At 41.0% G+C, this 23,556-nt stretch overlaps 2 protein-coding genes and 1 pseudogene across 2 annotated transcripts; all 3 read left to right on the forward strand.

Moving 5' to 3' along the window:
- The first annotated feature begins 6,695 nt into the window (after positions 1–6,695).
- LOC122130384 (phospholipase A and acyltransferase 4-like) lies at positions 6,696–7,539 on the forward strand. The gene is made up of 3 exons (XM_042705119.1): positions 6,696–6,800; positions 7,019–7,254; positions 7,381–7,539. The coding sequence occupies exons 1-3, from the start codon at positions 6,719–6,721 to the stop codon at positions 7,468–7,470; spliced, it is 408 nt and encodes a 135-aa protein (XP_042561053.1). The 5' UTR covers positions 6,696–6,718; the 3' UTR covers positions 7,471–7,539.
- Positions 7,540–9,143: 1,604 nt separating this feature from the next.
- Positions 9,144–20,984, forward strand: LOC122130380 (annotated as a pseudogene).
- Positions 14,597–16,150, forward strand: LOC122130381 (phospholipase A and acyltransferase 2-like). The gene is made up of 4 exons (XM_042705116.1): positions 14,597–14,691; positions 15,293–15,401; positions 15,630–15,865; positions 15,992–16,150. The coding sequence occupies exons 1-4, from the start codon at positions 14,671–14,673 to the stop codon at positions 16,079–16,081; spliced, it is 456 nt and encodes a 151-aa protein (XP_042561050.1). The 5' UTR covers positions 14,597–14,670; the 3' UTR covers positions 16,082–16,150.
- Positions 20,985–23,556: the final 2,572 nt, after the last annotated feature.

A 23,556-nucleotide genomic window follows, 5' to 3' on the forward strand; every position in this document is an offset into this window, starting at 1 on the left:
TTACAATAGCCAATATCATTTTATTCCATGTGTCCATCCAATGTGTCTAAATTGGTGGATCCAAATGTTATAAAAAATATATATATATGATGTAATTTCTTTGTAATCATCCAAAGTAATGTTAAGTGTATGGGTATTTTTCCAAGTAGGCCACTGACTGGTCGATACGTGCGATGCATTGAGTGGGAAACGCGCTGTGTATTGAGTGGGCCGGTCTGACAGTAACTCCCGGGCCACTTTTTTCCCCCAGTCCGCCCCTGCATAGAGCTAGGAGAAGACGAAATGCGCATGGACCAAGATGACCACCCTCCTATCCCAGCAGGCTGGAACACGCACATCACTGCGCTGAGAAGACGGGAGCGGATTCACCAACTATACCAACAGGTAAATAATGTTGATAAGAATAAATGCACACATTTTCATCAGAATGTTTTACTTAGGCACGTTTGTTCAAAGAACCCTCAATAGCGGACAGAGTTCGGCAACAACCTCACTAACAGACTCATTCAAGTCCCTTTGTGTCTGAAGGACGGCCTCGGATAATACCCTACCATGATGGGTGGAAGAGGAAGCTGGTGAAGGCCGGCGACACCCTGATGCAAGACGGGCCGCAGAGGAAGCTGGTGATGGCCGGCGAGGCCCAGATGCTGGTGCAGCAGGTGCTGCTGCCGTAGACGCGGCTTCTGGTGCTGCTCGTGCCGCAGGTGCGGCCGCTGGTGCTTCGGAGACGTGTCTACTACCATGTCACATACTTTGCTTTTGCCATTACGCCACCAGACAGGCTTTCGAACAATGTTTTGGCCCGCATCTGCTCTTCCATCAGCAGAATGTCGTTTTCAGCCTCTCTATAATTCTTCTTTTTACATGTTTCTTTCTTGCTTGCCATTGTCACAGAGAGTTTGTGCATTGAGAATGCGCTCAGTTTGTGCATTGAGAATATCATAATTAGATTAAGTAGGGGCGTTTTGAGGGCGGAGATTCAGTTGCGCACCATTCCACGATCATTTGTCATTTATAACTGAAGGATTGGCATACACATGTTTTTTTGTGCGTACGTTCGTTTTCTCTGAATCACACTTACGATCTGTGAGAAGGTGAATTCTCCCCCTTCTCACCGTGGCAATAAAAGGGAGGATTGCCCTTTAAAAGACAGACTCCCCCGGCGCAATGGTTGGATCCGGGCGTCCCCACGAGTGGTTGGCTCCAAGAGCAACTAATTGGACTGATTGAGCCCAAAGTGGCTGTGCCCTATTTAACAGGTGCCTCATTTTCATGAGAGGACTGGCTGAGAGAGACATTGTCAGAGAGGCAGTAAAGAGCACCAAAGAGGACTGGTTGAGGCATGAAGGTAAAACACTTCCCTGATGTGAGGAGAAGTGTTTTGGGTATAGAGGTGTGGACACCGTTTGCCTTGTTTTGTGTGCCTGGTTCTGTGTGCCTTGTCTGTGTGCCTTGTCTTTGTGCCTTGTGTTGTACCTTGTGTGTGTATGTATGTATTTTCTATATGGCTAGTATATGTACTTAGTTTCGGGCTTAGTGCCTGAGCCTAGTTTGGGGCCTGGCTTGGGCCTTGAGAAAGGTGCCGGTATTTGGGCCTAATCGGCCAAGCAAGTGCCCAGGGTGCCAGGCATTTGAGTTCCTATGAGTACGGCCGGTATGTTTAATTTGTTTGTTTTATTTCATGGGCACATGTGTTGGGGTGCTATAGAGCCCTTGTTAATAAATATATATATTTTTGTACGGAAACACCACCATCTCCGGCACTCTTCTTCCCCACTACACCACCAAGTCCAGTCACCACATCCCCAAATAACATGGGGTGACCGGTCGGTCCCTCACACGATCATTTCAGAAAATGTCTTAGATCAAATGGAGGATGGTTTCTACGCAACATTTTATAAATGAGGCCCCTTGTCATGTAATTCAAGAACAGGTGTGTATCAACTCGATTTTGGCTTTAAATGTACCTGTTGAGCTTCACTGTAAGTGTATTTCTCTTGCATGCCGTAGAGCCACGCTACCTAGATTCTGAATCTGAGAAAAATCTCATGTTTTAAGGAACACTTCCTCCAGCTCAGACCTTCAGCCCCTGAAATACATTCTCTCTGGATAATGTATAACACAAATTTTAACGGATGCAACCAGAACCAAGAATCAAACGAAGGTGGCCTAAAGTGGGGTAAAGTTTGGGGGGGATGGTCTTCCCTGCATGAGTCTACCTCAGTCTGCCCACCCCTTCTCATCTCATCTCATTATTATACCAACCCACTGTCCATCCCTTTACTGGCTATACTAGCCCCATGCACAGACTTAACCTCTTATATTCTGCACTATCTCTTTGCACTATCCACACACACACACAAACACAAGAACACGATCTTTGCACTATCCACACAAGCACAAGAACACTATCTTTTGGCACTATCCACACTAGCAGCACAAGAACACTTTCCTCCTGGGCATCTACACTGTCACAATCAATGCATATTGTACCATAGGGTCAGACCCATTCTTGTATCTGTAAACACCCCACTCCTTGTGAACATGTTCTCCCTATGTGTATGTGATTTATGTATGTGTGTCGGGGAGTTGTATAAGTGTATAAGCTACTGGATGACCTACATTTCCCTCTGGATTAATAAAGTATCCATCTATCTATCTATCTATCTATCTATCTTAACACCAGTGCATGACAACTTCAAGTCACTCTTTTCTCAACAGCTCTGGTGAGATGGGTCTCACTGATAGACCTCTCACTGACTACTTTTATTTGCATACACTATCTGCAACTACAGTATCTGGCTGACATGTCTGCTATTGTGGTTGAATGTACAAACACAACGAAGCAGTCCAGATCTGCGGTTCACTTGGACTGTGTCTGCTGTGCACCTACATCATGTTATTCAGTCTAAAATCAAAAAGCACACATTTTCATTAATATTCTTTGTTGTCATGGTCTGTATGTACATGATAGTTAAAACTAGGGCTGTCAGTGTTAACGCGTTAATCTATGCGATTAATGCGGCCGCGATTAACGCGATAAAATATTTTAACGCAATCTTTTTTTTTTTTTTTTTTTAATGCCTTTATTTGGATAGTTATGAAGTTATGACAGGAAGCGATGCGGAGAAGAGGTGGGGAGAGGATTGGGAAATTACATCAGGCTAGACTTGAAACTGTGTCCCCTCGGGCAATGTAAGTAGGGGGCTTGGCCTACCAATAGCCCCCCTTGTTCAAAGTGGGGAATGACAGAAAAAGTTTGACAACCACTGCGGTAGTTGAAGATGGAGAGAGCTGAGGGATTGTTGGGCGGAAAGTTTCTGTTTAATAGGCAAAATTACGGAACAATCGACAAAACTAAAGTTGTATGTAGCATTTGTCAAATTGAATTTAGCTATCACAGAAGCAGCTCATCTTTAAGTTATCACCGTAATGCAAAGCACCCGACAGAAAGCAGTCCCAGGTTAGATGGTCGCCAACCCACACTCTACGACTTCTCTAGTAAAATAACTAGACCAGTCCGTGAAAAGGTTACCAACGCTTTAGCAGTTTGGGTTGCCGGTGACTGTCGGACCATCAACATAGTTAAGGACGTTGGGCTGACTGAGGTGATTCGAATTGCTTCAGGAGACAACTCTTACGATTTACCGTCGAGGGGCACCATTGTGTCTCGCATACATTCCTTTTATGACGGCGAGAGAACACGAAAAATTCAGCTCCTCGAGCAAGCTGCCACCGTCACCCTTACTGGTGACCACTGGACATCAGTCAGCAATGACAATTACCTGGGTGTCACAGCTCATTTGATTGACAATGTATGGAAATTGAGATATTTTTCATTGGAAGTAAAAAAAAAAAACAGACAAACAAACTTTTAATCGCGATTAATCTAGATTAATGAATTTCAAAATGTGAGATTAATTAATTAATTATTTTTTTTTATCTATTGACAGCCCTAGTTAAAACAGATGAAAAAGACACAACATACACTGACTCACTGACATAGATTACACTTGAGAGATCTGAATGATTTACCTATGATCTTTGCATTCTAGGAAGAAAAGTAAAATTGTTTATTCATTTCTTGACGTCAAGTTTGTTCAGTTGTGCATAGTGAATGTCACAATGATTTTTTAAATGTTGTCATTTCAGCTTTCTGGTTGCTCAACACTTATGGAGATGTTTTCCAATTCCAATGCCTGTAAAGCTGGATGGTGAATAAATATATTTAAATAATTTAAAACGGAAACCACTGCTCCTGCAGATTCTTTTATAACCTCGATCCCCAAGCCCACATCCCAACTTGTGGGCTGGTCGCGGTGGTCACTCACAGGCTGGAATAGTGTATTTCTTGGTCCAAGCCACTTTTTTTGGTTTCCATTGACAGAGCCAGGACTGTGAACAAAACACCAGAGTTTTTTTTGAGTACACACAATAAACAGACAGCCGGACAACAATGAGGAGAAATTAGCTTTCATTGTTTGAGAGTATTTCAGTTTCCAATAATATGGGATTCTATGGGTGTATGCTGTTGCGGTTAAGTTACCTATGGGTCCTCCTATCTGTTTGACACTTTTTGAGGTGTGCTTTTCATCTTCAAATTCCTTTTGATGGGCTTGTGAAGGACATAATAAACTTCTTCCCACTTACCGCCTAGGCTGTGCACAAACCTAGTTGTTCTTAGAAGTTCTTCGGTCTTCCCTGCAAAAATGTAAGAAAAGCTTTCACTGCACGTCATGGCCAATTATGTCACCAAAAAGACACCTGTTAGCTCGCTCAGCGCCAGCAGTAGCTGCAGAAAACGTCAATGTTAATGTGCGGGCTAATGTGCATTGCTGTCAAACTGGAACATAGAGGCCATTCTGTGCCCAGATGTGTGACGCCATTGTGTTGGCTTGTCTGGGCAAAGAAGGAAAAGGAGAACACGGAAGAAGAACAAAACTAAACTAGAAAATGCATTTCCTGAAGGAAATACCAGTGCATGAAATGCAAAAGTTAAGAAAGGAAGAAAAAAAAAGAAGAGTGAAAGAAGGAAAGAAGAGTGGAAGAAGAGTAAAAGAAGGAAAGAAGTGAGGAAGAAGGAAAGAAGAGTGGAAGAAGGAAAGAAGAAAGGAAAGAAGAGTGAAGAAAGGAAAGAAGAGTGGAAGAAGGAAAGAAGAAAGGAAAGAAGAGTGAAGAAAGGAAAGAAGAAAAGAAAGAAGAGTGAAAGAAGGAAAGAAGAAAGGAAAGAAGAGTGAAGAAAGAAAAGAAGAGTGGAAGAAGAAAAGAAAGAAGGAAAGAAGAAAGGAAAGTAGAGTAAAAGAAGGAAAGAAGAGTGGAAGAAGGAAAGAAGAGTGAAGAAAGAAAAGAAGAGTAGAAGAAGGAAAGAAGAGTGGAAGAAGGAAAGAAGAAAGGAAAGGAGAGTGGAAGAAGGAAAGAAGAGTGGAAGAAGGAAAGAAGAAGAGTGGAAGAAGGAAAATAATATTCCTAGTTATACAGTTGAATGGAGAGGGACAGAGAGAAGAGGAGCCTTGGAACCTTGGCGCAGGTGTCAGTGAAGCACAGGTGCAAGCCAGTTTAAAGACCCTATTATGATGTCATAATGGCCCAATGTAAGTCAATGGGAGAAATTGTATTAGTTTTTATTTAATATTTTAAAAAGTATAAAGTTTAGAAAAATGAACATAGCATAAGTGTCCTTTACAAGACCTATGCAGCAAAGTTTGAACGAAGTTTCTAAGTTAAGCGGTTCAAGCTGAATTAAGCGCAGAAGTCGGTAAAGAGAATAAGAAGAAGAAGATGAAGAATAAGAAGCCTAGGAATAACAATATAGGGCATTTCATACACTGTAATTATTCAGAGAAAAATGTAATCTGCCTTTCCGATGAAAGAGGAAGCTCCACACTATAAAGCCCCTACAGCTTCAACACATCAGCACATAAATGATCTGACTCAAAAAGAGACATGTCAAGCGAACAGGAGAACGTAAGTACCTACAATTTACAACTTATACCAGAACAGAAAATATCATGTAGGCCCATGTGACCCGCCAAGACAAAATACGGCAAAAATCGTTTTTAGATATGGGCGATTGAAGTCTGAACATTTATGAAAATGCACAATAGCCTACCCAGTTGATTTTGAGATTCTGGCATAAATGTATGGTTTAAAGCCTAATCTATGAACTAGGTTTGTCAGATTTTAAGAAATATTGAAAAACATTTTTTTTAAGTAAGCTAAAGGTAGTAATAAAAGTAATAAAAAGGTAGTTCAACCAAGAAATTAGCAAAAAATCCCTGATCTGCTATCAGAGTGTCTTCTAGCCACGTAGGCTATGATGTATCCCAATGATCACATTTGATGTAAACAAACTTGTGTCATTTTATTTGATTTAATATTAATATTGAAATTAAATATGTTTTTATCCAATAAACTGAAATAGCAGATTATATTTGATGTAGTTTATTGTAGCAGACTCTATGGCCATAAATTAAATATGCACCTTTCATTTTGGGGGCATTATTGCAGGTTTTGCCATAGTGGGTCACATGTCAGAATCGAAATCCCCAAACTAGATAGAATTGGGAATTATTATAACTATCTAGAATTACCACTGTTTTAAACAGAGTAATGAGTCAGGATTGATCTTATATACTCACTAATACAAATAAAAGGGCAATGGGATATATCATTAAGTGTAGACATTTCACAGAATAACCCTACTCCTAAACCTGGAGACATGGGTGCAATTCCACGTCAAGGTGGTTACGACCACTTCGTACTTGTTGCTGACGAGGGCAAAGTGATCCACGCCACATCTGGTGAGCTGTACCATCTGTTTCATTGATATTCAACATGTGTTAACTGTGGAAATAACTGAGTAAATGTGCACAACTCCGACAGTCTGATATGTTACAGTTAAAGATGCTGTCCGCAATTCTAATCCACTACACTTCTTGTCAAATTCAGCGAATTGCTCCACACAGTCCTTTATCTGTCCATTCTGTATGTGCCAATTGTCATTCATTCCATTGTACAGACACCACAGCGAGTGGGAGTGTGATCAAAAAGGAACCTCTGGAGAAGGTGGCTGCGGGTGGAAATTTCAAAGTAAAAAACCAAGACGACAAGAAGATCCCTCTCCCCGTTGACACTATTCTTTCACAGGCAAATGCCAGAGTTGGCGAAAAAGTGGATTACAGGCCCCTGAACTATAATTGTGAAACCGTTGCCTCTGAGATGAGATACGGGAAAGGCCAAGGCCATTCTGAACAGGTCTTGCTCAAAGTCTCAACACATTTTTGATTGCCACATTTAAAGTGCTTATACTGGTCATAAAAGAGTCATTGCTTAACCTCTGACTTTTGTGAATGAGCAGTCATATTTATTCTCTTGTTTCAGGCAGAGAAATTCAAACAAAGTGCCGCCGAAAAAGGAGAATCCTTTCTGAGCCATGCAAAGGACACCCACAACCACTTCGAAGGCAATTAAGGGACGACACAATCTTCCTGTAATAAACGTTTGCCTTTGCAAACTTTCTATAATAAACCTTTGCATCACTGTGGTCGTCTGCCTCTATTTTCTCTTAGCACTGAAAGACATGGTGATTTTGAAGGTGATAAAACAAGCCACAGTTCCTCTAGTAGTCAGTCTTAAAAAATGTCACATAGGATTGGTATATTACAGTACTGCATTCAGACATGGGATGTAAGCCAACGAATACACTCAGGTCAGAGGGCAGCAGAGGGATTGATTTGAATGGTCAATTACAATGTAAATGTAAATGGACATCTTCAGCTCATCGTCATCTAAAAAGTGAAGCAACTGGAAGGAACTACAGCCTAGAGCAGGTTTAACAAAACATGGGTCGGTTCTGGGTGGACCTGACCGACATACGCGTGCTCTGGCTCCAAAACTGCACTTACTGTGCAGACTCTGCCTCCAATTTGGCAGCTTTCATTTTGACTAATTTTGGCATAACAGAAGAGCATGGTGCCATGCTGTCCATGTTTTTTACAGTCGTTGCTCAATTATGTTGAAGTTGTTCAACACATTTTTCAACTACCTGACCATAATCCCAAATCTAAATCTAAAATCAAAAACTGTGCGCACCACTTTTTCAATAGACCACTACGGCTACAAATAGTCTTTTGATTCCTCAGGAAAGAGCGCTGAAATAAAGCTGCACCAGAGTGGAAGCTTTTATGTTAGTAGGCATGTGACCCCCCTAGTGATGATTTGCCCCCCAGCCATTATCGTCTAGTGACGTCTCTGACTAGAGAGAGAATCACACCATACCAGTGAATGTTCGTCACAGAATGCTTATTGGCACCATCTCTCTGCTCTTCTGCTGAGACGAAAGTGAAACTAAAACAGCAGCATTAAGATCGCAGATTTGTGAAGGTAAGAAATTTGTTTTCAGCTGTTTTCACAGACTACGACAGTGTGTCAGTGTATGAAAGGCTTTTTCACTGGTTAATGAAAGTGTCAAAAGATCAATGCTTAAATATAGCCTATTTGTAAAGATTACAGATACTTTGATAACCTTTCTACTTCAGAAGTCACCTAGGAAGTTAAAATAACAGACAGAAATAAATCAAAATGCAGTTCTATTCTGCATAACCCTTTTTTTACTAATCAAGAGACATCTAAACTTTAATTCTGTGTACCAGAGAGATCTGGAAGATGGGAGAGAGTGAATTCATGACTATGATTACTATTAATGAAACACTGATTTGGGGACATGTTTGGTATGTTTAGAAGGGCATATCCCTGATGTGACTACCAGACATATTTTTCAATAAGTAGTAGCAATAGTTTTAATTTGCATGAGGATGGGCAGTTTGCTTTGTGATTAAGCAAAAAGAGAGTTCTGTAATGTTGAGGTTAACTATGAATAGTAGCCTCTCAGTGTAATAATAATGCAAAGCAAAACACCACTGAACACTGATCGAGAATCTGAGTTTGTTGTTTTTGACACCTATAGACACATTTAAACTCACATTTAAACTCATTTGAGCTCAGAAAATGCCTGTTTTTTTATTCCAGTGTGTGTGCGTTTTATACTTGACAATGAACTTGGCATTTTTAAATGGCAATGAACTAAACTGGGGTTAAACTTGGGGTGTAAATGTCTCCTCTTCAGGAGTAGCAGAAGAGCAAGATGAGCAAAGCTACATTCGGTGAAAATCTTCAAAAGTGTCCAGACCACAAGGGGGAGACAACGTACGTCATGTACCACGGAACCTCTATGAAGGCAGCACGAAAGATCAAGTGCAAGGGCTTCATTCGGTCTGCAGATGGCATTCTTGGCCCAGGCGTCTACGTCAGCCGCAGCTTTGAGAAGGCAGCCCAAAGGCCAGAAACGAGCAGTGCTCAAGCTGAGCTTCCGCAGAGTGAAGAAGATTGACAGACAAGGCCACCACTTACAGAAAAGCTGGCACCAGGCAGGATACGACACAGCCTGGGTCCCGCCCCAACTGTGGCATGGTGAAAAGTGGGCGTCAGGAGAACTGTGTTTGGGATCCAAAGAGAATCAGAGTGCTCTCCATCCAAAACAACATGAGAGAGAGAGCAGTGACGACGAGTCCACAGATGAGGATGGCGATGATGATGATGATGATGATGATGTACCAGACACCAATAGTGGTGAATTCACAGATGAGGAGGAGATTGCAGCTGAAGGTGTCTCTGGTGAAGAGTCCACAGACTCCAGTGCTGAGAGATCCTCCAGGCACAGCAGTGACACCTCCACAGATGAATATGTAAACACAGACGACGCATCTCAAGATCATGCTGATGACAGATCCTCAGACCACAGAGATGACGATGAAGCCAGTGATGAAGAGGGGTCCAGATGTGATGAAAGGACCTATGATTTCACAGAGACCAATGCAAGTGAATCCAGTGATGGAGAATTTAGTAATGAATACTGTTACGAGTCCGACGATGATTACTAGCAATGTGACAAACCCTTCTCCATCTGCATAGAGCAGAAATTCATAACTTGTTTACTCCATAGGATTTCTAGTACTCCAGGTTATGTCCTGTCTACAGTCTCAAAGCAGTATTTTCTGTCTCACAAATATTGGGTCAAACCATGGCAAAGAATGGAGTAAATTATGGAATTCCACTGACTATTTGGGTAAATATGGGTAACGAACCCTGCTCACGGGCACGAAACATAAAGGGGAGGTCATGCAGAATTGAGTATATAATAATAATATGTTATTTATTAAGGGTTACAAGTATATAGTTTATATATTAATTATAGGAAAACGTGGGGTGAATGTCAGTGTTGTGGAGAGAAACAAAAGATGTAATGGTAAGTCAGTTAAATGGTAATATAAAACAAACGACGACGACAATCCAAAATCCAACGAGTATCCACAATCCAATCACTATTCTACGACCAATCCAAAACCAACTGCCGGGTATCCAAACGCTTCTCGAATGCAGTCTGCTCAGGGCTTTTGTAGCCCCTCCAATTACTGCTACACCTGCTCCCAATCACCTGCTTTAGAGATAGACAGAACAGGCATGCAAATATCATGGGGGCGGGGGCCTAGACCCACCCAGGGTCGTAACAATAGGAATGCATGCCCATAAGTGTGTTTATGTCTCTGTGTGTGTGTGTGTGTGTGTGTTCATGTGTGTCTGTCTGTCTCTGGTTGTATGTATAGTATGGGGAAATTATATGTTAATGCATGCGGACAGACACGCCACTGTGTGTGTGTGTGTGTGTGTGTTTGTGTGTGTTTGTGTGTGTGTGTGTTCATGTGTGTCTGTCTGTCTCTGGTTGTATGTATGGGAAAATAATGGCATGCATATATCATTTTCTTATATGCATATATTTTTAAGCACTGGTCATTCGGTTCTTTTTTCTGTCTGTTTCACTTGGCTTGGCTTTCTAGTGAGATGTCATTTTTATATATATTTATAAACATCAGGTCCCTCACCAAAAAGGCTCAACAGAGGATGTACTTCCTGCGGCAGCTGAAGAAGATGGTGCACTTCTACACCTCCATCATTGAGTCCATCCTCACCTCCTCCATCACCATCTGGTACGCTGCTGCCACTGCCAATGACAAAGGCAGATGGCAGCATATCATTCATTCTGCTGAGAAGGTGATTGGCTGCAATCTGCCATCTCTACAGGACCTGTTCGCCTCCAGGACCCTGAGGTGTGCAGGTACGATTGTGGCCGACCCCTCCCACCCTGGTCACAAACTCTTTGAGGTACTTCCCCCTGCGGTCAATCAGGACCAGAACCTCACGCCACAAGACCAGCTTCCTCCCGGCTGCAGTTGGCCTCATCAACAATGCCCCGGGACCACCACCCCCCCCCCCCCCCCCACACACACACACACACACACACACACATAGACTCTTATCCCGCCCCCACGCCTCAAGTCTGTGTTACATTAACACACATTACATTACCTTGCACATTGCACTCCTGTTTTGCACATTCCTGCATAGACTGCACAGCTCCTCCACTTCATATTCATATTCTGTAAATATCTTAAAAATTATATTTTCAATTTTTTTTATATATATTTTATTTTATATATTGTTTTTCTCATGTTGTGTAGTATTTATTATGTTTTTATGTTTATTTTCTGCACCAATATGCCAAAACAAATTCCTTGTAGGTGTAAACTTAAAACAATAAAAACAATTCTGATTCAGATTTTTTGCAAGTCCATGCCTTTGTGTTGTGTTTGATTGCAATAGTGAACCCAATTGAAAATACAGTTTATCCAGACCCAGCTGACGTGTTAAGTTATCACTAGACTCGCTTGGCTACTATAGCTCTATCCCAACCATGAATGTGAAGCTGTAGGCTATGTAAGATAACGTCAATTTAGTAAACTAGTTCATCCTCATTTTCTATCCATCCTTGTTGTGATATTTCTCTCAAGAAACAAAGAAAGATCCTTTAGCGGGGTCCGAACTGCCTGCTAACTCTAAACTAGAACTTCTGTAAGCAGTGATATCCAAATGAGTCATTAGAGCTTTATTCGATTGCAAACATGCATTGATTAAAACGGTTGTGGATCATTTCATTTGTAATATAAAGTCTCTTTTAAAAGATTCTAAATTTGGGTAGTAATGCCTTTATTTAAGATCAACAAAGGGAGGCTGTCCATGGAGAGTCTGATGTTACAAGGAAGTATCAGAGTTATAAAAGTGTTGACTCTCCCAATAGTTTACCTCCCATTTTCTGATGTCACATTGGCCTGGCCTGTCATTCAGGAACAGCATCTCATGGGCAACGTGCCACTATTATTATGGGTTCTCATCTCTTCCTCCTTCTGCAAATTATGACAGGTGGTGCAGGTTAAAAGTTACAGCCACCATTTTGTGTAATGCTTCCTCACAGTTTTCTCGGTAATGCTCAAACTCACAAAATGGCAGATATTAAATGCATGTAGGAATAACATGAAAATAACTACGTGCTTCACCAGTTGTCACAAGTTCACCCTAACACTAGACTGCCCTATTTGCCTATGTTTGTGTTTATGACGTTTGTATGTCTTTGTCAGTGATTTGTCTATATAGTATGCAAACTTTGCAAAAATAAAAGGAATATGGTTTTGTTTTGCTTTTTCAATAAACTTGTGTTATGTCTTGTCCTGTCTTACTAACACCCCTATCATGGCCTTCAAAACAAAGTCTTCAAAAACAAAAGGCTTTGCAGTTTGTTTTGTCTTTTTCTACAGGTCTGCAGACTTTAAGACATTTAACACAATGCCAAAATGAATGACTTCAGCATACAGAGATGTCCCACCTAATGACTGGCGCCTATCTTCCTGCCATCACACAATACTTAATTTCGAACATATACATCAAGTTTTTTTTAAGAAGAGTTTTTTTTTAGAAGACTGTTGATGGCACATCAATTTAAGTAAACCGAGTATTTTCACATTCAAAACGAATTACTGGCCAGATTTTTTATGTAAAAACAAATTAGTTACATTGAATAAATTGACATATAAGGTAGATAAATGTAACGAGTGATTGATGACAAAGATGAGTCACAGAAGTGACACAAATAGCCTGAAAGGTAGAGGGGACAGAGTATCTATGCATACACAGACAGACACATACAACGCTGTTGAATCATCAACAAACCAACCAACACGCCTGACCGTGGAACCAGTTCCCATGCAAAAAGCCATTGGCACAACCTTCGGACTGGTCAGACAAGTTCCAACATTCCAAAAACCCTACTGGCTTCCAGAAAACGTCCCATCCTTTTCACAAGCTTTGTGGAACACAATGGTCCTGGCTCCAGTTCAAAACAACATGCCTCACAACAAGTGCAGAGGAACTGGAAGCACAGGAGCACTTAAACCTCTGTCAAGGCCATCTCTGGCTTGTTTGGGGGAGGACACTGGGTAGTAAACACAGGTCTACACAGCCGGACAACAATGAGGGGAATTTAGCTTTCATTGTTTGAGAGTATTTCAGTTTCCAATAATATGGGATTACAACTGTGTCTTCTTCTACATATATATATAAACCCACATTTTTTATCTTATTTAATTTAATATTCCCCACCCTGGAAACTGCCCTTCTTGTATTTTAAACTGTTGTTACTTGTTATATGTTATATGTTATTTCTGGTATATGTTATTTTGGTATATGTTATTTGTGTTACCTGTTGTATGCCGTCTACTGCGTAGATGTTGGCTGCCAAGTCATAAGAATTTAGCTGCGCTGAAGAAATTTGGTGTATGCGATAATAAACACTTTGACTTGACTTTGACTTCTCTGCACAGCAATCCAATACCACATCAACACACGGTTGTGCTGTGTTGCAAAATAGAATGAGTATGCTACATACATGAGTAGGCAGCATAATTCATTCTAAGAAACCATACTGTCTCTAAACAAAGCTTTACATAGCAATACAGAACAGACACCTTACAAGAAATGTGGTCGTGCATTTCTGTGTAGAGAAGAACCAGCTGTAGAATTGCATAGTATTTTATGCAATGGAATTAAATGGGGAGGAGCTCAGGAAATAACAATAGAATGTCTCCATCATAATAATTATAACTTACATTATTTCATGTATTGATAGAAGTTTTCATTTAAAACGTTTAGGATTGCCTCACAAAGGGGGTGGGGGGGTGGGGGGTGGTGGTGGTATGCTGTTAGCTCCTATGGGTCCTCCTCTCTGTTTGTCACTTTTTGAGGTGTGCTTTTCATCTTCAAATTCCTTTTGATGGGCTTGTGAAGGACATAATAAACTCACCTGTCCATCCCACTTACCGCCCAGGCTATGCACAAACCTAGTTGTTCTTAGAAGTTCTTCGGTCTTCCCTGCAAAAATGTAAGAAAAGCTTTCACTGCATGACATTGCCAATTATGTCACCAAAAAGACACCTGTTAGTTCGCTCAGCGCCAGCTGTAGCTGCAGAAAACGTCAATGTTAATGTGTGGGCTAATGTGCATTGCTGTGAAACTGGAACGTAGAGGCCATTCTGTGCCAAGATGTGTGACGCCATTGTGTTGGCTTGTCTGGGCAAAGAGGGAAAAGCAGAAAACGGAAGAAGAACCAAACTAAATTATTCAGAGAAAAATGTAATCTGCCTTTCCGATGAAAGAGGAAGCTCCACACTATAAAGCCCCTACAGCTTCAACACATCAGCACATAAATGATCTGACTCAAAAAGAGACATGTCAAGCGAACAGAAGAAAGTAAGTACCTACAATTTACAACTTAAAAATCGCAGCTCATACTGTTTTTAGATATGGGCGATTGAAGTCTGAACATTTCTGAAAATGCACAATAGCTTATCCAAGTTGATTTTGAGATTCTGGCATAAATGTATGGTTAAAGCCTAATCTATGAACTAGGTTTGTCAGATAATAAGAACTATATATACTATAAGAACTAATATATTTTTTAACTATTTCATTTGATTTAATATTCATATTGAAATAAAATATGTTTTTAATCCAATCAACTGATATAACAGATTATGTGTGATGTAGTTTATTGTAGCAGACTCTATGGCCATAAATTAAATATGCACCTTTCATTTTGGGGGCATTATTGCAGGTTTTGTCAGAATCGAAATATCCAAACTAGATAGAATTGGAATTATTAACCTATCTAGAATTACCACTGTTTTAAACAGAGTAATGAGTCAGGATTGATCTTATATACTCACTGATAGGTCTACAAATAAAAGGGCAATGGGATATATCATTAAGTGTAGACATTTTAGTTCTGAACCCTGTTCCTAATTGATGATCGAGTAAGTAAGACAGATGAACTAAAAACTTTCTTACACAGAATAACCCTACTCCTAAAAAGGGAGACATGGTTGAATTTCCACGTCCAGAAGGTTTCTCCCACTTCGGAACTGCAGATGGAGAGGGCTATGTGATCCACGCCACATCTGGTGAGCTGTACCATCTGTTGGATGTAGAATTCATTGATATTCAACATGTGTTAACTGTGGAAATAACTGAGTAAATGTGCACAACTCCGACAGTATGATATGTTACAGTTAAAGATGCAATCCGCAATTCTAATCCACTACACTTCTTGTCAAATTCAGCTAATTACTCCTCACAGTCCTCTATCTGTCCATTCTGTATGTGCCAATTTGTCATCCATTCTATTGTAGACACCACAGCGAGTGGGAGTGTGATCAAAAAGGAACCTCTGGAGAAGGTGGCTGCGGGTGGAAATTTCAAAGTCAAAAACCAAGACGACAAGAAGACCCCTCTCCCTCCTGACACTATTGTTTCACAGGCAAATGCCAGAGTTGGCGAAAAAGTGGATTACGGGCCCTTGAGCTATAATTGTGAAACCTTTGCCTCGGAGAATAGATACGGGAAAGGCCAAGGCCATTCTGAACAGGTATTGCTCAAAGTCTCAACATATTTTTGATTGCCACATTTAAAGTGCTTATACTGGTCATAAAAGAGTAATTGCTTAACCTCTGATTTTTGTGAATGAGCAATAATATTTACTCTCTTGTTTCAGGCAGAGAAAATCAAACAAAGTGCCGCTGAAACAGGAAAATCCATTTTGAGCCACGCAAAGGACACCCACAACCCCTTTGAAGGCAAATAAGGGACGACACAAACTTCCTGTAATTAACGTTTGCCTTTGCGAACTTTCTATAATAAACCTTTGCATCAATGTGGTCGTCGGCCTCTATTTTCTCTTCATTTAGACATGCTGATTTTGAAGGTGATAAAACAAGCCACAGTTCCTATAGTAGTCAGTCTTAAAAAAATTCACACAGGATTGGTATTTTACAGTACTGCATTCAGACATGGGATGTGAGCCCAGGAATACACTCAAGGTCAGAGGGCAGCAGAGGTATTGACTTGAATGGTCAATTACAATGTAAAGCATGGACATCGTCAGCTCATCGTCATTTCAGAAGGGACTACAGCATAGAGCAGGTTTAACAAAACATGGGTCGGTTGTGGGTGGACCTGACCAACACTCTGTTTACTACGCATGCTCTGGCTCCAAAACTGCACTTACTGTGCAGACTCTGCCTCCAATTTGGCAGCTTTCATTTTTACTCGTTTTGGCATAACAGAAGAGCATGGTGCCATGCTGTCCATGTTTTTTACAGTCTTTGCTCTATTGAAGTTGCTCTATTAAAGTTGTTCAACAAATTTCTCAACTACCCACATTTCACACAAATCACATTTTCAATATACCACTATGGCTACAGCTAGTCTTTTGATTCCTCAGGAAAGAGCACTGAAATAAAGCTGGACCAGAGTGGAAGCTTTTATGTTAGTAGAACAAATCAATACAAATATCAATTAGATCTACTGTTTAAGCAGTTGAATCTGCAATGCCTGTCACCCTAAAAATGATGAACAGACACTCTGAGGCCAATTCTTATCCATAGGGCGTGTAGACCCCCCTAGTGATGATTTGCCCCCCAGCCATTATGGTCTAGTGACGTCTCTGACTAGAGAGAGAATCACACCATACCAGTGAATGTTCGTCAGAGACTGCGGCTGAAACGAAAGTGAAACTAAAACAGCAGCATTAAGATCGCAGATTTGTAGACGTGAGAAATTTGTTTTCAGCCGTTTTCACAGACTATGTCAGTGTGTCAGTGTATGAAAAGCTTTTTCACTGGTTAATGAAAGTGTCAACAGATCAATGCTTACATATAGCCAATTTGTAAAGATTACAGATACCTTGATAACCATTCAAGTTCAGGTGTCACCCAGGAAGTTACAATAACAGACGAAATCAAAATGCAGTTTTATTCTGCATAACCTTTTTTTTTTTACAAATCAAGAGACATCTAAACTTTTATTACGTGTACCAGAGAGATCTAGAAGATGGAAGGAGAGAGTGAATCGGGTTTGGGGACATGTTTGGTATGTTTAGAAGGGCATATCCCTGCTGTGACTACCAGTCATATATTTCTATAAGTAGTAGCAATAGTTTTAATTTGCATGAGGATTGGCAGTTTGTTTTGTGATTAAGCAAAATGTATGTAACGTTGAGGTTAACTATGAATAGTAGCCTCTCAGTGTAATAATAATGCAAAGCAAAAATGCTTTGCATTTTTAAATGGCAACGAATTAAACTTGAACTTGGGGTGTAAATGTCTCCTCTTCAGGAGTAACAGAAGAGCCAGATGAGCAAAGTTACATTCGGTGAAAATCTTCAAAAGGGTCCAGACCACAAGGGGGAGACAACGTACGTCATGTACCACGGAACCACTATGAAGGCAGCACGAAAGATCAAGTGCAAGGGCTTCATTCGGTCTGCAGATGGCATGCTTGGCCCAGGCGTCTACGTCAGCCGCAGCTTCGAGAAGGCAGCCTGTTACCCCATGGGGGCCAAAGGCCAGAAACGAGCAGTGGTCAAGCTGAGCGTCCGCGTGGGCAGAGTGAAGAAGATTGACAGGCAAGGCCACCACTTACAGAAAAGCTGGCACCAGGCAGGATACGACACAGCCTGGGTCCCGCCCAACTGTGGCATGGTGAAAAGTGGGCGTCAGGAGAACTGTGTTTGGGATCCAAAGAGAATCAGAGTGCTCTCCATCCAAAACAACACGAGAGAGAGCAGTGATGACGAGTCCACAGATGAGGATGGCGATGAAGATGACGATGATGATGATGATGATGGTGATGATGTGACAGACACCAATAGTGGTGAACTCACAGATGAGGATGAGATTGCCGCTGATGGTGTCTCTGGTGAAGAGTCCACAGACTCCAGTGCTGAGAGATCCTCCAGGCACAGCAGTGACACCTCCACAGATGAATAAGTAAATACAGACAACGCATCTCAAGATCATGCTGATGACAGATCCTCAGACCACAGAGATGACGATGAAGCCAGTGATGAAGAGGGGTCCAGATGTGATGAAAGGACCTATGATTATACAGAGACCAATGCAAGTGAATCAAATGATGGAGAATTTAGTAATGAATACTCTTACGAGTCAGACGATGATTACTAGCAATGTGACAAACCCTTCTCTATCTGCATAGAGCAGAAGTTCATAACTTGTTTACTCCATAGGATTTCTAGTACTCCAGGTTATGTCCTGTCTACAGTCTCAAAGCAGTATTTCTGTCTCACAAACATTAGGTCAAACCATGACGAGGAATGGAGTAAATTATTGAATTCCACTGACTATTTGGGTAAATAGGAATGCATGCCCAAGTGTGTTTATGTCTCTGTGTGTGTGTGTGTTCATGTGTGTGTGTGTGTGTGTTCATGTGTGTTCATGTGTGTCTGTCTGTCTCTGGTTGTATGTATAGTATGGGGAAATTATATGTTAATAATGGCATGCATATATCATTTTCTCAGATGCATATATTTTTAAGCACTGGTCATTTGTTCTTTTTTTCTGTCTGTTTCACTTGGTTTGGCTTTCTAGTGAGATGTCATTTTGATACAGCCCATTATTATCTTTTGCTAAATAAACAAAGTGGAAACAAATAGCAAGCTGTGAGATTATTTAATATAAAATCTTTATATGCATTTGAAGAAAAAGTGTATTTGCCTTTGAAGAAAACGTTTATGCCATAGTGTTGGGGTTACAACGGGGTTACAACGTCCATAGTTCTGCTGTGATGGTGAGCTTGGAATATGCCCGTTGGCATTTTAGGTGACATAGTATATGCTCTTCGTGCCAGTGGAACCGTTTTAATTGGTTTTTTTTTGGTCCTTAATGTTGCGCACAAAAAAATACTGAATGCGCTGTACATGAATGTTAGAAAACAATGCTTCCCTCCGAATTTGCCCAGATCGTATTAATGCCCAAAGGCATTTGTATTTCTTACAGATGAAACGATCGCCTGCACTCTATTGTAGCCCTCAAATTTGTGGCGTTTTGGGTTTACCTCAGATCTGATCAGAAATGATATATCGATGCATCTTCTTATCAAGGATGCCTCTTCTAAACAACCATGGTTGAGCAGAAAGGAATTGACTGTGTGATAGTGCGCGCGCTGTCAAATAGGCCTGCGCATGCACGAGCAAGATTCAGAGAACCTATAGGATTTTTTTAGCACCACCACATTAACAACACAGCTGGCATCCGGCAACATTCTATACGTTTATGGTCGCAGGGAATTATAACTTTGCGTTTGTCCTTTTGTTATGAGTGAACTTGCGCAAAGCGTAGCCTACAGTTTGCAAAAACTCCCAAGTCGATGTCAAAACTTCATAAAGTACTGAGGCAGCTGTATTTCGCCTTTTACTAACAGGTAACAACTGCTTTTCTCTGCCGTTTTGCTGACTTAGAAAACACAGATGTGAATAAGTGAAGTCAATGTTTTATAAAAGGTTTAGCTGAAGGATTCAGATCCGTTAGTACTATATCTTCGTTTTACCATCCGCAGAACCACCCAATTCGCCTTATAGCCTGCAGTAAAGACAGCCTGTCTGAATACCTGATACGTCTCGATATTTAGTCTATACAAAAATATAGCAAAATGACTACATCAGGTGTCCAGTTTCTCAGTTTGACGTGGTTTCAGTCTGATACCTCTATAAATTATGTAACGGCACAGATGCATGAAATCTGTTGTTAGACTGATAAAGCATAGGAAAACAAAGAAGCTTCATAATGGACCAACTGTCTGCACACCTAAAATGAATCTTAAGTAAAAAATAAGCTGTAATGTCAGAAAAAAAACACATTATTTGTCATCTCCAAAACTCCATTGGAGTCCCTGTTTATAGGAACACCTGCAGGAGCAGGCATGAGTGGGGCCTCACAGGTCAGAGGCGCTCAGTGTGGCTCGGAGAGCCAGGCCCAGAAGGACTACTGCATCATGTACCACGGCACCACCCTGAAGGCGGCCCGCCGGATCCAGCGCTCCGGCTTCATCCCGTCCGTGGACGGCTCTCTCGGCCCGGGCGTCTACGTCAGCCGCAACTTCAAGAAGGCTGTCTGCTACCCTGTAACGGGAAAACGGGCACAGAGGCTCGCTGTCCTGAAGCTGCAAGTGCACGTGGGCAAGGTGAAGGAAATCCATACAATAGATCATCCCATGAGAAGGAGCTGGCACCAGGCAGGGTACGACGCAGCCTGGATCCCAGCCAACACCACGTCAGGGTTTGAGGAACATTGCATTTGGGATCCAACGCAGATCACTGTGCTTAACATCATAACAGCCGACCACAATAACTGCTTTATAGAGCCCCCCAAAGTGTGAGTGTTCACAGATTACGCTGAAAGCACTAACCAGTCCTATTTTGCCTTTCTATTGATTTCATTTTTTCTCTTGCTGTTCTTGTAAGAGGCTGTACTCAGTGTGTATTAAAAATAACCATCTCCTCTGGGTGTGATTAATTCAGAGCATAATGGCTGTGTGGGGTGTGTTATGTTTGTTTGTGTTATGTTTGTGAAACCCTACAGTTACTACTCTCATTTCTAGGTTGAATGCCGTGGTTTTGGCTTTATTTCACTGTGATTGTATCATAAAATTAATAGATTAAATCAATGAACCCTTGTCAAAACTGTAATTATTGCCAGAATTTAACAGTAAATTACGCTGATCAGTCTTTTGAACATGATTATAAAAATATACACAGTTGTATTGTTGTATTGTTGATTGTTGAAATCTAAACAATTCTGAGCGATTATCCTTTTTGTTCATATTAAAAATGTCAAAATAAAGTATTTTTAGTTATTTCTGGATAAATCCTCTTTGTAGATGACATAACAGCCCACACAGCCTGCTCAACAATACAAACACACTGAAATGAAATTCAGTCATCAGGCGGTGACCTTTCCTATAGCCCGAGGCAGCATAGTTCCAGTTCACTGAGAGGAAAATTGAAAAGGAAAGGCCTAAGCCATGGAAACATACGCTGTAATGCTGACCGTTTCTTACCAGAGATGGAAGGGGCTCCGAATACATGTGTTTATATGACACGTGTTCCAGCCAGAGCCTGCCAGTAAACATGATTCCAGTAGTTCCTGTGATTAAGTCTCTCTCTGATGGGCCTGCTATGCCCCCATTCACACTCAGCTAAAGGCTAGCTCCACATCTTTAATCATATATGTGATACCAAGCAGGAATCTTCTTTGTCCTCACAATCTTGATTGACTCTATCCACCATTTACCAAAAATATTTTATACCAATAGATACCTGAAAAGTCTGGCCCAGGTCTACTATGGTTGGTATCTTGCATCTTTTCTGATAATTTGCTTTTGGACAAGAAATCTAGAAATGATGCCTGATCATTTGATTGTGACAGAGAAGTGGGCCATTCTCATGCTGAGGGAGAAGCACAAGGCTCACTGGCAGTGAAATACTCACAAAGCCACATAAGACAGCGAGATAAACAGGAGATTTACACAAACATGTTCCTTGTTGTTTTCTGTCTTTACTCGCCCTTGTGTGAAACCACAGCCACAAAGCAAAACACATACAAATTCTCTACTCTTTTCTGTGAAAACAGCCAGGAGTGTGTGAATATGGAGATATGGACTATCAGCCTGACCGAAAGACTGAAGACAGCAACCACTGCATCACTTATGCAGAGATCTCTCTTCACATCACTGGCATTCAGAGCAGCTTGTATCAGCAAGACTGAGCTGTAGCGGGTTGCTAGATGCAGTGCTGATGTGGCAGGGATACGGGTGAGGTTTGATCCAGAGATGGCCATTACCTGGGGTGACCAATGTCAGATGTCAGATTCCATACACACTGTTTAGAAGCCTTATGCTGTTCTGTTGAATAGTAATTACACATCACACAGCATGCCATAGAGTCTTCAAGCTGAGTATAATACACACAGGATAGACTTGTGTCTTGTGAAATTCTTTCCTGTGATTATCAAAGCTTAATAATCTTGGCTAGGAGAGTAAGAGCATGTGTTGGCAAGCGGCGTTTGGGGGGGATGTTTTTTTCATATATAAATTCATATTAATGTCCTTAAGTTGGCCAATACTAAATGGGCCTCCTTCAATGTTTGATGCTTGGTTACTGTTTTGAAGAAAATGGGACAAAGAAAGAGCTGGGTTGATCTGTACCTTCTGACAAACCATTACACCAGTATGACTCTGTAGCTGTGAAATATAATGTTTTGTAAGGTATGGGTTTTAGGAATTATCGTTGCTGTAGTTGATGGAAAAGGCAGATAAGGCCATTTGGGCCACTGTAATGACACGTACTGTGCAAGATTAATTTACTAAATCATTTATTTAAATGTGAGTTTGAAATCCAACTGTAACTCTGCAACTGGTTGTTCATTAGTGCTTTAAAATATGTTTGAACTGTTTTGACAGTGTTTTTATTGTAAGTGAAGGGGTGTTTTTACATTTACTTGTGCAGCGAAAACATATAATTAAAACATCAAATGTCTTCTCAGTCAAACCAAATCAATATAATCTAAACTGACAAGGAAAAGACAGCACAAGTTCTTCCTTTAGCTTATAACATCTGATAAAATCTGACAAGAAAGATTTCTACAACTTTAGAAAAATGGGAGAGGAAACTGTGGGGAATCTACAAAGATAAACTGGTCAAACAGCAGTGGTAAGGAAGGTGTATGATTTTACATATCTTTCTCTTCACCCAGCTTTTAAACATTTCCATTGTTACCGTGTAACCGTACAGGCATTTTCAGCTTGTGATTTTATTGAATCACTATAATGTTAGCTAACATGCAAATAGGTATACATCTGTGGGTGAGTATTTCATTTCTTTGGTATTAACATTTGTTGTGTAATGTTTGGTTTCTCTAGTCAAAAAGGTTGGCTACATGTGAATCAACATGTTTGTATTTTGTTGTTGCTTCAGGTGAGCCACACGGGGGTGCACTCCTACAAAGGGCCACACGGGGGTGCCCTCCTACAAAGGGCAGCCACCAGGCTGAGATTAGGCCCTGAGGAGACACACGGAGAAAGATGCAGCTTGTGACAAATGAAAAAATCATAGATTTAAAGGACTCGAAATGCATTTGGTGCTGGTGAACCATGCTCCTCCTTGTTTAGGAGGAACACATTTTCTGTCCATTGCGCAAATCACGGACAAAATATGCTTAAGTTAGTGATGGGGGGGGGGGTCAGGCCTTTGAGATAGTTCTTCAG

The sequence above is a fragment of the Clupea harengus genome, unplaced genomic scaffold, assembly GCF_900700415.2.
Source record: "Clupea harengus unplaced genomic scaffold, Ch_v2.0.2, whole genome shotgun sequence".
Lineage (NCBI taxonomy): Eukaryota > Metazoa > Chordata > Actinopteri > Clupeiformes > Clupeidae > Clupea > Clupea harengus.